Source organism: Meles meles, chromosome 20 (genome assembly GCF_922984935.1).
Source record: "Meles meles chromosome 20, mMelMel3.1 paternal haplotype, whole genome shotgun sequence".
Lineage (NCBI taxonomy): Eukaryota > Metazoa > Chordata > Mammalia > Carnivora > Mustelidae > Meles > Meles meles.
The window spans coordinates 662,637-673,656 of record NC_060085.1 but is presented as its reverse complement, the minus strand read 5'-3'; the positions used below and the strand labels follow the sequence as shown (position 1 = coordinate 673,656).

Below are 11,020 nucleotides of genomic sequence, written 5' to 3'. Positions count from 1 at the left end.
CAGGGAGGACTTCCCAGAGGCAGCAGCGGGCCCCCAGAGAAGAAAGGGGAAATGTGAGTCGACGGGGTGGGGAGGAAGCAGACTAGGGACCATTGCAGGAGACTCCGGCTGAAAGGAGGGGACCAGCTGGCTGCGGTGGAGAGGGCTCTTCTGCGTGCCGGCAGCGGCCGGGGGTCCGGGCTTCGCACCGTGGGGAAGGTCAGCCGGCCTGGGAAGTGGACGGGCCCACGGGGCTGGCAGATCCCCAGCAGGCAGCAGGCTCTGCTCATGCCCCTGCGGACACGGGGACACGGTGAAGCTCAGGACAAGGCGTGAGACACGGAGGCCCCAGCTGGCCCCAGTTCCCATCTGCACCTCAGGCTCCCGGGGCCAAGACAGGCCACCCCCCCCACCCCCCCGCAGGCCGGCGGGAAGAGCTGCATGGCACAAGGCTGCCACCTGGCGGCAGCGCCTCACAAGGACACGGCACGGTGGCCACCGGCCAGCCCCTCTCCTCTGACTCTCCCGCATCAAACCTAGAGGGTGGGGGGTGTCGGGCCAGAAGGGGAATCTGCCCAGAAACCGCAGCTCACAAGGAGAACGAGGCCCACAGAGAAACCCACCAACCTCCTCGCAGGGGACGCTTCCACAGGGCCGCTGGGGAAGGGTGCGGCGGGCACGGGGGCCCAAGGCTGCAGAACCTCCAGCGCCCGCACTCCCGCCCCAGGGCTCCTCGGGACACACCCCCGAACGAGCCAGAGGTGCGCGCAGGCCCGGGCGGATTCAGCGAGCACAGCGGAGGGAACCCTCGAACAAGGGCTTCGGCCTGAACAGAGTTCTCTCTGGGTCCAGAGACAACGTCCCTAAAGAACCTCGTCCAGGCAGGTGAGGCAGGGCTCCCCCAGCTCGCCGTCTACCCTGGGGGCCTCCTCACTGGACCCCCCAGGACAGCCGGGGACGGGTCCACAGAAGCCTGGCTGGGTCACAGATGGGCCCCCGGCCACGTGCCTGTTGTCACGCAGGGTTGGGCCCCGTGCAGAGCAGAGCAGCAGCGACACATCCGTTGTGGTCTTTATTGTCCCCAACCCAGTGAGAAGACGCCCCCAGACAGGTCCTTCACACCGCCCCGCCCACCCACCAGGCGCTCGCTCGGGCTGCCCCGTCCCCACAGAGCAGGGGGAGCGGCACCAGTCACAGTCCTGCCGCTCTCCGGGGCCTCGGATTTCCACCCAGCGTCCAACACAGTCCCGTCTGAGCGAAGGGCCGAGGCGGCTTCGGGCTGAGGGCGAGCGAGGCAGGACCCACGTGGGCTCTGGGAGTCCGTGTTGAAGCCGGCAGGAGGATCAGAGGGGTGCACCAGACACTGGGAGCAGGTCCATCGCTTGTCCTCTCCCCGGGGCTTCTGGAAACGCCACTTCCCTGACCGCAGCGTCTGGAGGTGAGGAGCAGATGGTGAGACCCCACTGTGCCTGGGGTCCATCCTGCAAGGGATGAGCAGAGCCCGCACCTGTCCGGCTCCTCCACTGCGGTCCACTGCAATGAGCTGCTGGGCCCAACCGGATGGCCCAGCTCAGGAGGAGGGACGCCCAGCCACGGGGCATCTCAGACCCCACCAACGCCTCCCCTCGGGGCCTGAAAAACCTTCCAGGTTTTTCCTCGTCAGGGAAGTGCGGTCAGGGAAGGTCCTCCTGGTCTCTTGGCCTCCACGCTTGCACCTCCCTCCCCAGCACACTGGGGTCGGGGTTAGGCAGGCCCTCACTCCTGCTTCAGCCCTGTCCTGGGCTCTGTGCCCATTGGGCCCTGATACTCCTCCGGGGCCTGGGGCCCGATGGAGGTCATCCCTGTCCCAGCCCCTCCCCAGCTGCCCACTGCTTCTCCGCCCAGACACTGACCCTGGCCTTCGGGGTCGGAGCACCGCAGCCTAGTGCAGCCTTGGAGGGCTGACCACCGGAGGCCGGGAGTCGTCGAGCCCCACTCCCGGGCCACACAGCCCGCCGCTGCAAGGCCAGCCCTGGGGTCACAGCGAGGCCTCAACGGCCCTCACCCCCGACCCTCCGGCCTGGCCCGCCCCGCTGCCCTGCGACAGGAGACCCGGGCGCTCGAGGGGAGGCCCGCGCTACCATCTCAGATTCCGCGTCTCAAAGACGACCTCCTCGTCGCTGTCCAGCGATGCCGTCTCTGCGGGGTCGTCGCTGCTGGCCAGCAGGCCATACCTCCGCCGCTGCGGCTTCTTCAACCTGCAAGCACGCCCAGGCGAGCTCGGGGCCACGCGCGGACGCGTCCAGGGCTGGGCTGCTGACACCCCGTCCTGCGTCGCGCCCGCCCCGCGGCCAGAACCCTCCAAGCCGCGCCATGGAGCTGCGAGTCTGCACGCTCCCCTCGCGCTCCGCCCGCCACGGGGACTCTCCGTGGCTCCGACGGTCCTCACGGAGGCCCGGCTCGGGGAGGGGCCCCGCTCCCGGCCCTCCCGGCCCCCCCGGCCCCCGGCCCTCCCGCCACGCGCAGGAAGGGGACACGGCTCCACGGACGCGGCCGGAGCCGCCAGCGCCAGGGCCGCAGTCACCGGAGCCCGGGAAGGGCCTGTCCTGGGGCTCTGGGCACGTTCGGCCAGAGCACGCGGGCAAACCCGGGGGACCCCGCCGGCCTACCGGGCCCGCCGGAATGCGCGGGGGCAACGCACCCGAGGTCCCCCACGGCCGCGCACCCCGCGGCGTCGCCGCGCAGGCAGCCGCAGAGGGGTGGGGCCCAGGCCGCCTTCGCCCCGCCCACCCGGCCCACCCCGCCCACGTGACGAGCGCGCGCCGCGCCGCCGGTCCGCGCCAAGGGGCGGGTCTTGGCGCAGACACGTGAGGCGCCAAGCGCACGACGACTGGCCGCGGCCGAGCGGCGGGGGCGGCGCACGCACCTGAACGCCCGGATGAGGAAGTAGAGTGCGGCCAGGCCGCTGAGGCCCGTGAGCACGTAGAAGGAACGCAGCAGCGCCGAGCCCGGCGAGCCCGGCGGCCGCGAGTACGTGCTGTTGTGCGGCGAACCCGGCTGGCTCCCGTTCGTCACGGCGGGTGTTGGCGACAGCGTGGCCTGCGCGGGGCGCGGCGACGGGGGCGCGGCCTCCTCGGCTCCGCACAGCAGCGCCCGCAGCAGCAGCAGCAGCAGGAGCGGCGGCGGCGGCACGCGCGGCCCCATGGCCCGGCGGAAGCGGAGGCTGAGCCCCGCCTCCGCGAGCCTTTGTCACTCACTGGCGCGGGGGCGGTGTCAGCCAATGGGCCTCGGGGGCGGGGCCTAACGCCCGCAGAAACCCGCCCCCACCGCGAGGCTCTCCGGGTACTCCTGGGCGGGGCCTGCAGGGCGCTGTGCTGGGCCTGCTGCGCGCGCACCTCGGCTCCCCGGGCCCCCCCCGCCCCGCGCCTCCTCCCTGGGGCAGCGCTCCGCGCGCGCACAGCAGGATCCAAGCCCATGGCCCGCAACACCGCGGGGGGCAGTGCTCTCCGGGCGCTCGGTCCCGGGAGAGGGTGGGGCATTTCGCTCTCACGGGCCGCAGGCTACGCTGACCGGGCTCCGGGCTCCGGGCTCCCTGCCATCATCCTCCCCACCCCTCTGGGACCTGAGGTGCGCAGCCCAGGGCCCACGGCAGCGCCACCAAGGGTCAGCCCCAGTGCTCTGCACCCCAAGACGGGAGCAGGAGGCAACCGGCCCAGGAAGCAAGCTCCGCCCTGCAGGCAACTCAAAATGAGAGGCTCGGGGGTCACTAGGTCACTACACCAAGACCCCGGGAGAGCCGTGCCTGCCTCAGATGAGGGGGCGTGGGGACCGCCACCACCTGGCACCCTGCCTGCTGCCCCTCCGAACCCACGAGAACCACCCCAGGAGACCACCGAGTGACTCGGTGGTGTTCCCGCTTGGGCTCAGCTTGGGCCCTGAACAAAGGCCAGGAGCCGGTTCTCTGGCGGACTCCCCCAAGCCCCGTCCACCCCAGGCTCTGCGGCCACACCCCCAAGCCAGACTCAGATTTCCGTGTGGACACAGCAGGCCTTTATTCAAATCCAACGTCCACGTCCCGCTCCTGGCGAGGTGCACGCGGGCACACACCTGGTGCTCCCGGCCACGTGAACGCAGCACCTCAGCCTCCCCAGGGATGCACCGGCTGGAAAACAAGAGGCAGGGGTATCAGGGATCCAGTGAGAAGCCCAGCCTCCGGCTGGGGTCCCAGTGGGGCAGATCAGGAGAGAAGAACCCACTGGGTGGGCCGGGCACAACCAGGGCCAAGGGGCCGCACTCACCCTCCTGACAAGAGCAGTTACAGGTTCATGGTTGGAGGTAAGCAGCCATGCCTCTGGCTCTCCTTCCAGGTCACCGCCCTCCTGGGACATCGACCCAGGTCACCGCTGCTCTCTGGCCACCCTTCCAAGTCATACTGGCTTCCTTTCAACCTGCCAAAGCAAAGAAGCATTACGCCCAGTGTCCCCACTCCGGCTCGCATCTGCCCCGCCCCCGCCCCCTGAAACCATCCACAGCTCCTAGGAGGGTCTCAAGCTAGTCATCGGGGGCATCCCAGCAGCGGCCCCATCACAGGCTGGCGTGCCCAGGGTGGGCCTGCGCCTTTCCGATGGGCCAGGCCACGTTCCAGCCCTCAGCAGAGCCAGCTGCCCAACGGGGACGGAGCTGCTTAGAGAAGAGTGTGGGCTTGGGAAAAAATCGTGGTGGCAGCGAACATCAGAGAAAGCTAGTTAGGAGCCTGAGTAAGGAGGTCTGGAAAAGACGGTCAACTGATGAACAAAAATTCCAAAAACCAGGGCGTTCGGTGGCCTCCAATCCTGCTTATGGATCGAACCTATTCCTGAGGCTCGAACCTATTCCTGAGGCATGACTGCCCGGCCGCGCACCTGGCTGCAGGCGGGGAAGGGTCGATGGCCAAGGTCTGACTGTAGTGCTAGCTTGATTTAAAAAAAAAAAAAAAGGGCAAAGGAAACAAAAACGGAAAAGGAAAGACCGTCCAAGGACCATTCCCCAGGTACATTACTCTCAAATGAGCTCTCGACGAGAGGAGGGATGCGGACGCGAGCAGTAGCAGTTACCTCGGGTTACAGGGCTGCGTCCACAAAGGGGCTAGCCAAGGGAGCAGCTTGCGTCTCAGAGGGTTCTGTTGGGCGCACAACACTTCTGTCCTCCGAGGGGCTGCAGCTTCCATAGGCTAGCGGTGAAAGCTTAGAACTTGTGAAGCAACAGCAGAGCTAGCTAACGAGCCGGTCAGTCTGCGGTCGCCCAGGGACGCTGCCTGCCGCCCGCTCTCTGGCCTGCCTCTGAACTAAGGCGGTCCGGGTCGGCGTCAGGTGCCCGAGCGTCCACCGGCCCTGCTGAACTGCTCTCCCCGTCACCCACCTCCTCGCCTACACCGGGAGCAATGGCGGTCCGCTGTGACATGGGGCCCAGCAAGCATCCATCTGTCCTGCCCTCCCTGCCTAGCTCTCCGGGGCCTCAGGCAGGACGGCAGACCTCCTCCTCAAACTGCTCTCCGCTCCGTTCCGACTGCCTCCACGCGGAGCAGGGAGTGTGTCGTGCAATGAAAGGGAAATTGTCAGAGCAAGGTTCATTTCAGACGGTCTTTTAATCGGCTTCGTGAAGCCAAAGAAAACTGCGTACAAGGATTCCTTAACCACTTCAAATACAACATCAATAAGTATGCATACGTCTTCCAGTAAAAAAGGACAATATAAATAAACATTTTCAAGAACCTCTCGAGGGACGTCTGCGATCTACTGCGGGTCGTACATAGCACAGAAGGGCCGTTCACGCCAGGCCCAGGGCAGCCAGAGCGCCTCTGTGGCTGCCGCAGGACGGGTCCTACCACGCGACACTCAGAAACGTTACACAGAGTTGGAAAAAGCCACAGCGTGCTCAGCTTCCGACAAAAAGCGGATTCAGAGTCCGTTCAATCTTAAGAGAAGAGACCGGGGCACCCAACGTCAGGGGCCTGACCCCGCTAAAAAGAGGAACAAAAACGGCAACACAACCCCCAATGATTTCCTAAAAAACTTATGGCTCCTGGTAGAAACAACAAAGGAGGATCTGAAGTGCTTTTCAAAACGTTTTTAAAACCCTTAAAAACGGACAGCGCTTCCTTGAAAAGAAAGGTCTAGCAATGAGGCCATCTGGGGGTCAGAAGCAGTCAGGCTGTGTTTGACAAGATCAGAACCGGTAAGACTACAAAAGTGGGGTACAAGGACGTGTGTTCACTACACATCAACGATTCAGCGAAGCTCCCAAAATCTTTAAATATACAGCCATTGGAAGGACGATCTTGAGCAGGAAGGATTTTTACTCGTTGTGTGTAGCTGAGAACAAGAAGCAGGTACAGTGTAAAGCACTGAAGCGCGCGGCAAGAGGCAGCATTCCACTCCCGGGTCGGACCTGGAGGGCGCGGCCCTCGAGCCGCGGGAGTCACCAACCCCCCCCACGGCTGAGGGCCGGGCGGTAGGGCCCTCACTCTCCCTTTCCTCCTCAGTCAGTCTGCTTTTGCCTTTACGTTCTGGAGCAGAGACGGCGGCTGGCACAGAGACCCAGAGGCGCTCTTGTCCCTTACGGGCAAGCACAGTGGCAGAGTCTGAGTGTCGCTTGCACAGGGCGCCAAGGCTCACTGAGCTCCCGCCGCAGGCCCCGCAGCTGGCGCCCTCGGAGCAGGACTTACCGTAACTGTCGTAGCTGTCTCTGTAGGACCCGCCCGAGCTTCGGTCACCATAGCCACCACCTTGACTCCGGCTGGAAAAAAGACACTTCAGGCCACTCACGCCACCCGCCTGCCCGCCCTGTGCCGGCCTCACACACCCCCGGGGCAGGACCTCAGCCACCACCTGCTGTAGTAGTCTCTGGAGCCTCCGTAGCCCCCACTCCTGGACTCAAACCGGCTCCCCCCGTAGCCTCGGTCCCCTCCTCCTGCAGCCAGGGACAAGGAAGCGGTGAGCCACGGCCTACCAGCACGGCCCCCCGGCTCCCGAGGGCCAGGGCCCTGAGCACGCAGCACTCACCTCTGGAGAACCCACGGCCCCGGCCTCGGCCCCCGCGGAAGAAGCCCCGGCCCCCCGCGGAGCCGCCTCGATACCCACGGGAGCGGTTGTCGGACGACTTGCCGGCCTGGTCTACCCGGATCTGCCGCCCGTCCACGGACTGGAAGCGGAGACCGCGCGGTCAGCCTCCGCCCTCCCCGCCCCGCGCCCCGCGCCCCCGGGGCAGCCGCCCTCACCTTCCCGTTCATGGCCATCATGGCGTCCTTGGCGTCGTCGATGTTCTCGAAGGTGACAAAGCCGAACCCTCGCGACCGCTGCGTCTCCCTGTCCTTCACGACCACCACTGCCGGGAGAGACGCGGGTCGGCCCTCGGCCCTCCGCGCGGCCCCCCCGCCCCGGCGCCCGCCTCACCTTCGGAGATCTGCCCGTACTTGGAGAAGACCTGCTCCAGCGACTGCTCGTTGGTGTCGAAGCTGAGCCCGCCCACGAAGAGCTTGCCCTCGTCCGATGCCATGGCGGCCTGCGGCAAACGCGCCCGAGACCCGGGCCGCGGCGCGTCACGGCCAGCCCCGTCGCGCAAACGCCCTGGCGCGTGGCACGGACGCCGCGGCCCTGCGCGCCCGCCGGGACAACGGGGTTCACGGCCCCGCCCCGCCCCCCGGGGCTGCGGGCTCCCCGCGGACGGCGCTGCACCCCGGCCGCCCGGGCCGTCCAGGCCGAGGGCCCCCAGGGACGGCTGCGGCGGGGCCCTCGGGAGGGCGTCGGCCTCCGTCGTGAGCGGCTGCGCGCAGCCCGGGCTTCCCCTTCGTGAGCAGGGCCATGGGGTGGGGAGGGGCAACGTGCTTGGTCCACTGTGGGGCCCCGTGAGGGCCGGGGCTGGGCACGGGGCGCGGGGGGCGGGGCCTCCCACGTGGGGTCTGACGTGGGGGCTGCGGCCCGCTTGGCCCGACTCTTTCCCGCTGGGAGAAACCCCGCCGAGCGGCGCCGGAAACACGGCCAGAAGGCGGCCGGGCCGCGCCTCCCGGACTCTAGCTCGGGGAACTGGGAGGGCGCCGGGCCTGCGCGGCCCTCGCGCGACTCCAACGGGAAACCGGGAGCGGCGGCCCGGGCCACGCATCGTGGCCCCGCCCACCGCCGCGCGCATGCGCCCCGCGCACGCCCTGCGCCACTCCATCCGGGCACCCGGCACTCCCGCCATTTCGCTGGGTGCAGCCTCGCGCTCGCGGCCGCCATTTTGCGGTGGCGTCCCGCTCGCGGAGAGCCGGGCCCGAGGGAAGGACGCTCTCCGGCCACAGCTTGGCCCGGTGTCCCGCTGCCCATCGCCGCCGGCGGGGCGGACTCCACCCCGGGCCCGCCCCGGCGCCGCCCCCGCCCAGGGGCGTGCCGCCGCCGTCCCGCCTCCTCCGGCCGGCCGCAGGCCGCTTGCCGCCCCGGGCCCGCGGAGCCGGTGCCGCCAGGGCCCTCACCACTGAGTCGGGAAGGTCCCTGACGCAGGCGGGAACAAGGCGCAGCACAACGAGCCAAGCCTCCTAACGCGCGACTGAGGGGGGGGCGCCGAGCGCCCGGCCTTAAGTACGCCGCCGCGCGTCCCCGCCTCCCCCGGCCCGCGCCAGCCAATCCGAGGGCTCGGCAGCCGCAGCCGCACCTCATATTCATGAGGCAGGGGCTGGGCTTGTCCCGGCTCCTCCCCCCTCCCGTGCGCGCGGGTTCCGGGCGCGATATTTGGCGAGGACGCGCCTCGCCCGCAGTCCCCCGCCCGCGACCCGGAGGCGGGCCCGGCTCGCGGCGGGGCGGAGCTGACCCACTACCGCAAGCCCGCCCCCACCCCACCTCCCGGCCTGTGGTGGCGAACAAAGGGGTCTCTGGAGGCCAAGGCCCCAAACCTCCCGGGCATCTCCCGGTGTGGCTCGAACTCGGACTCGCGCTCTGCTCCGGCAGTCGCCGCCAGGGCAGCCTTGGCCAAGTCCCTATCCCCACCGGAGCCCCAGCTGCCAGTTCACCTGAACCCTGACATCATTCTGATATCCACGCCAAATCACCGGATATCCTGGTACTGCCGGGACCCCACTACTTGATGGAGTGGGCCCCAACGCCACCCCAAGACTGAGACAACCCCACGTGTGTGGATCCCAGTACTCACCAAGCTCCCGTTTCCTCCTACTTCTCAACTTTGGGGCACCTCGATCGCACGCAACCTGCTTTGCCTACAAACCTCCACCAGCACCCACACCTACTTCCACCCAACCCTGACATCTGCTTGGTGCCGTGTGCACACCGCCACACTCACCTAGACAGACACCTCGGCGCGTTCCAGCTCCGCTCGGCAGGGCAGGCTGACCCCCTCCCGGGCACCCAGCCCATCGCTGGGGCCAGCACGGCACCCAACATTGGTCTCAACCTTTGGCCTCCCCTCCAGCATGCGTCCGGCTTCCTGCCGGCACACACAACAGACTCATCACCCGTGGGGGGTGAGCGAGCGATGCACCCTTCCTCTTCTGTCTGGGGGTTCCGGGAGCTCTGCTGTCAGGAGGACAAGCCTTGCAGGCACCCTCACCCGCAAGATTGCTCTCGGAGAGTCCCAAGGCCACTTTATGGGGGCCCCTGTGTGGCCACCATTTGCCCCCGTGCAGGCTTTGGCTTGTGTTGTCTCTGGTGACCCTGGACTTCTCCATGGGATGGAAAAAACTAGTGCAGAGCCCTGCCTGCCCACACCCTGCTCTAAACAGTCTTCAGAGGGCAGACGCCATGCAGAGGAGCTGGGGTATTTGGGAACAGAGGACCCCACCGCCTGCGCTTTGTTGCCCACCACAGAAGTTCCAGTCCCACTCCAGGCCTCCTCAGACTTGCTGACACCCTCAGGCGGGCCTAGCTGACCAAGTAAGGGACACAGGCAAGGGCATGGTCTCCTGGGACAAGATCACTGGGACCCCTCCTCCGTTCAGCAGCCCCCTCCTGCAGAGAAGCTCCTGACTCATTGCCACCCCCCCCCCCCCCCACGTCGCTGCCCCCTGCCCGCCCTCCCCGTCAGAGGCAGCCCGTGCTGCGTCAGCCTCTCACGCAGGGTGGTTATTAAAAGGAGCAAAAAGAGACGCCAGCTCTCAGCTCCCTCCGCCTCCCAGCCCGCCTGGAGGGGGGCGGGTGGGCTGGAGCCAGGTCAGCCCAGCCCAGGAGCACTTGCCCGCCGCCCTTTTTGGTGGGCGCCCCTAGCAAAGTCAGGTCAAGGGCTCCTGGCTCCAGCCCAGACCTGGCGTCCCCGCAGCCTTGGTGGCCCAGAATCATTCCCGGGCCTGGGCCCCGCCCCCACGTCTCCGCGGTTCCCAGTCCGCCCTCCCCGGGGTTTGTGAAGCGCTCGGTTCATTCATTCCTTCCTTCCAGCAGCGCACGGTTATTAAACGTTTACTACGAGCCTGTTGCTGCGTCTCCGTGTATACCCACGACTGTCCCGGGTCCCATCTCAGAAAGGACCCATGCCTGGGGACACCTGTGGCCAACTCTGCCCGCTCTGGGCATCGTGCGGGGACTGCGTGCGGGCGTCTCAGGTGTGCGGCCCGTCCCCGCCCCGGCCTGCATCCCTGTGGTTTCCTGCATCGGCTCTTCGGGGCGGGGGCGCGTCTCGCACTTTCCTCGCTGTCGCGACCGCTGCGCCACGCTCTCCCCACGGACACGAGGCGGCGCTGCGGCCTCGCTGTCACCCCAGCCAGGGGCTCCGGGTCCCGCCGCGTGCTCCAGCGTGGGACGGGGTCCTCGTCCCGCCCCAAGACCTGACCCCGCGCCTCGGCCAGCGCGCTGGGAGGGGTGGGTGGCGGAGGGCTGGAGGATGGGTCTCAAAATAGCCGCGGGCAGGGGCGAGGCTGCTATTCGCGGCCTGGACGCGCGGTGCTCGCCGCCTGCCCGGCGGGACGGGGATTAGGCCAGGAGGTCCCCGTCCGCGCGTCTACCAATCGCCCCTCCGTGGAGGGGGCGCCCGCCTCCGGGACCACGTCTCCCACCGCGGCCCAGCGGCTCCCCGCCTGGCCTCCCCACCCGCGGACGTCGCCGTGGAG

At 67.9% G+C, this 11,020-nt stretch overlaps 2 protein-coding genes across 4 annotated transcripts; both read right to left on the bottom strand.

Moving 5' to 3' along the window:
- Positions 1 to 1,038: 1,038 nt before the first annotated feature.
- Positions 1,039 to 3,325, bottom strand: FAM174C (family with sequence similarity 174 member C). The gene is made up of 3 exons (XM_045990809.1): positions 2,885 to 3,325; positions 2,100 to 2,216; positions 1,039 to 1,411 (listed from the first exon to the last, which is right to left on the bottom strand). Coding segments are annotated over exons 1-3 (396 nt in total). The 5' UTR covers positions 3,163 to 3,325; the 3' UTR covers positions 1,039 to 1,410.
- Positions 3,326 to 3,991: 666 nt separating this feature from the next.
- On the bottom strand, positions 3,992 to 8,562 carry LOC123932525 (cold inducible RNA binding protein). Of its 3 annotated transcripts, XM_045990806.1 has the most exons (9): positions 8,444 to 8,562; positions 7,389 to 7,497; positions 7,214 to 7,320; positions 6,999 to 7,137; positions 6,825 to 6,906; positions 6,662 to 6,732; positions 5,356 to 5,502; positions 4,257 to 4,406; positions 3,992 to 4,120 (listed from the first exon to the last, which is right to left on the bottom strand). In XM_045990806.1, the coding sequence occupies exons 2-7, from the start codon at positions 7,489 to 7,491 to the stop codon at positions 5,477 to 5,479; spliced, it is 528 nt and encodes a 175-aa protein (XP_045846762.1). In that variant the 5' UTR covers positions 7,492 to 7,497; positions 8,444 to 8,562; the 3' UTR covers positions 3,992 to 4,120; positions 4,257 to 4,406; positions 5,356 to 5,476. The 3 variants fall into 3 exon arrangements, with proteins under 3 accessions (XP_045846762.1, XP_045846764.1, XP_045846763.1); XM_045990808.1 differs by lacking the exon at positions 5,356 to 5,502; XM_045990807.1 differs by lacking the exons at positions 3,992 to 4,120; positions 4,257 to 4,406; positions 5,356 to 5,502 and adding an exon at positions 5,563 to 6,308.
- Between the last annotated feature and the right edge of the window lie 2,458 nt (positions 8,563 to 11,020).

Coding starts and splice junctions, on each gene's coding strand:
- LOC123932525 (XM_045990806.1), bottom strand. CDS start 7,491: ATGGCATCGGACGAGGGCAAGCTCTTCGTGGGCGGGCTCAGCTTCGAC. Junction 7,321..7,388: donor GTACGGGCAGATCTCCGAAG/GTGAGGCGGGCG, acceptor CTCTCCCGGCAG/TGGTGGTCGTGAAGGACAGG. Junction 6,733..6,824: donor TCCAGAGACTACTACAGCAG/GTGGTGGCTGAG, acceptor TCTTTTTTCCAG/CCGGAGTCAAGGTGGTGGCT.
- FAM174C (XM_045990809.1), bottom strand. CDS start 3,162: ATGGGGCCGCGCGTGCCGCCGCCGCCGCTCCTGCTGCTGCTGCTGCTG. Junction 2,217..2,884: donor TTCCTCATCCGGGCGTTCAG/GTGCGTGCGCCG, acceptor GCGTGCTTGCAG/GTTGAAGAAGCCGCAGCGGC.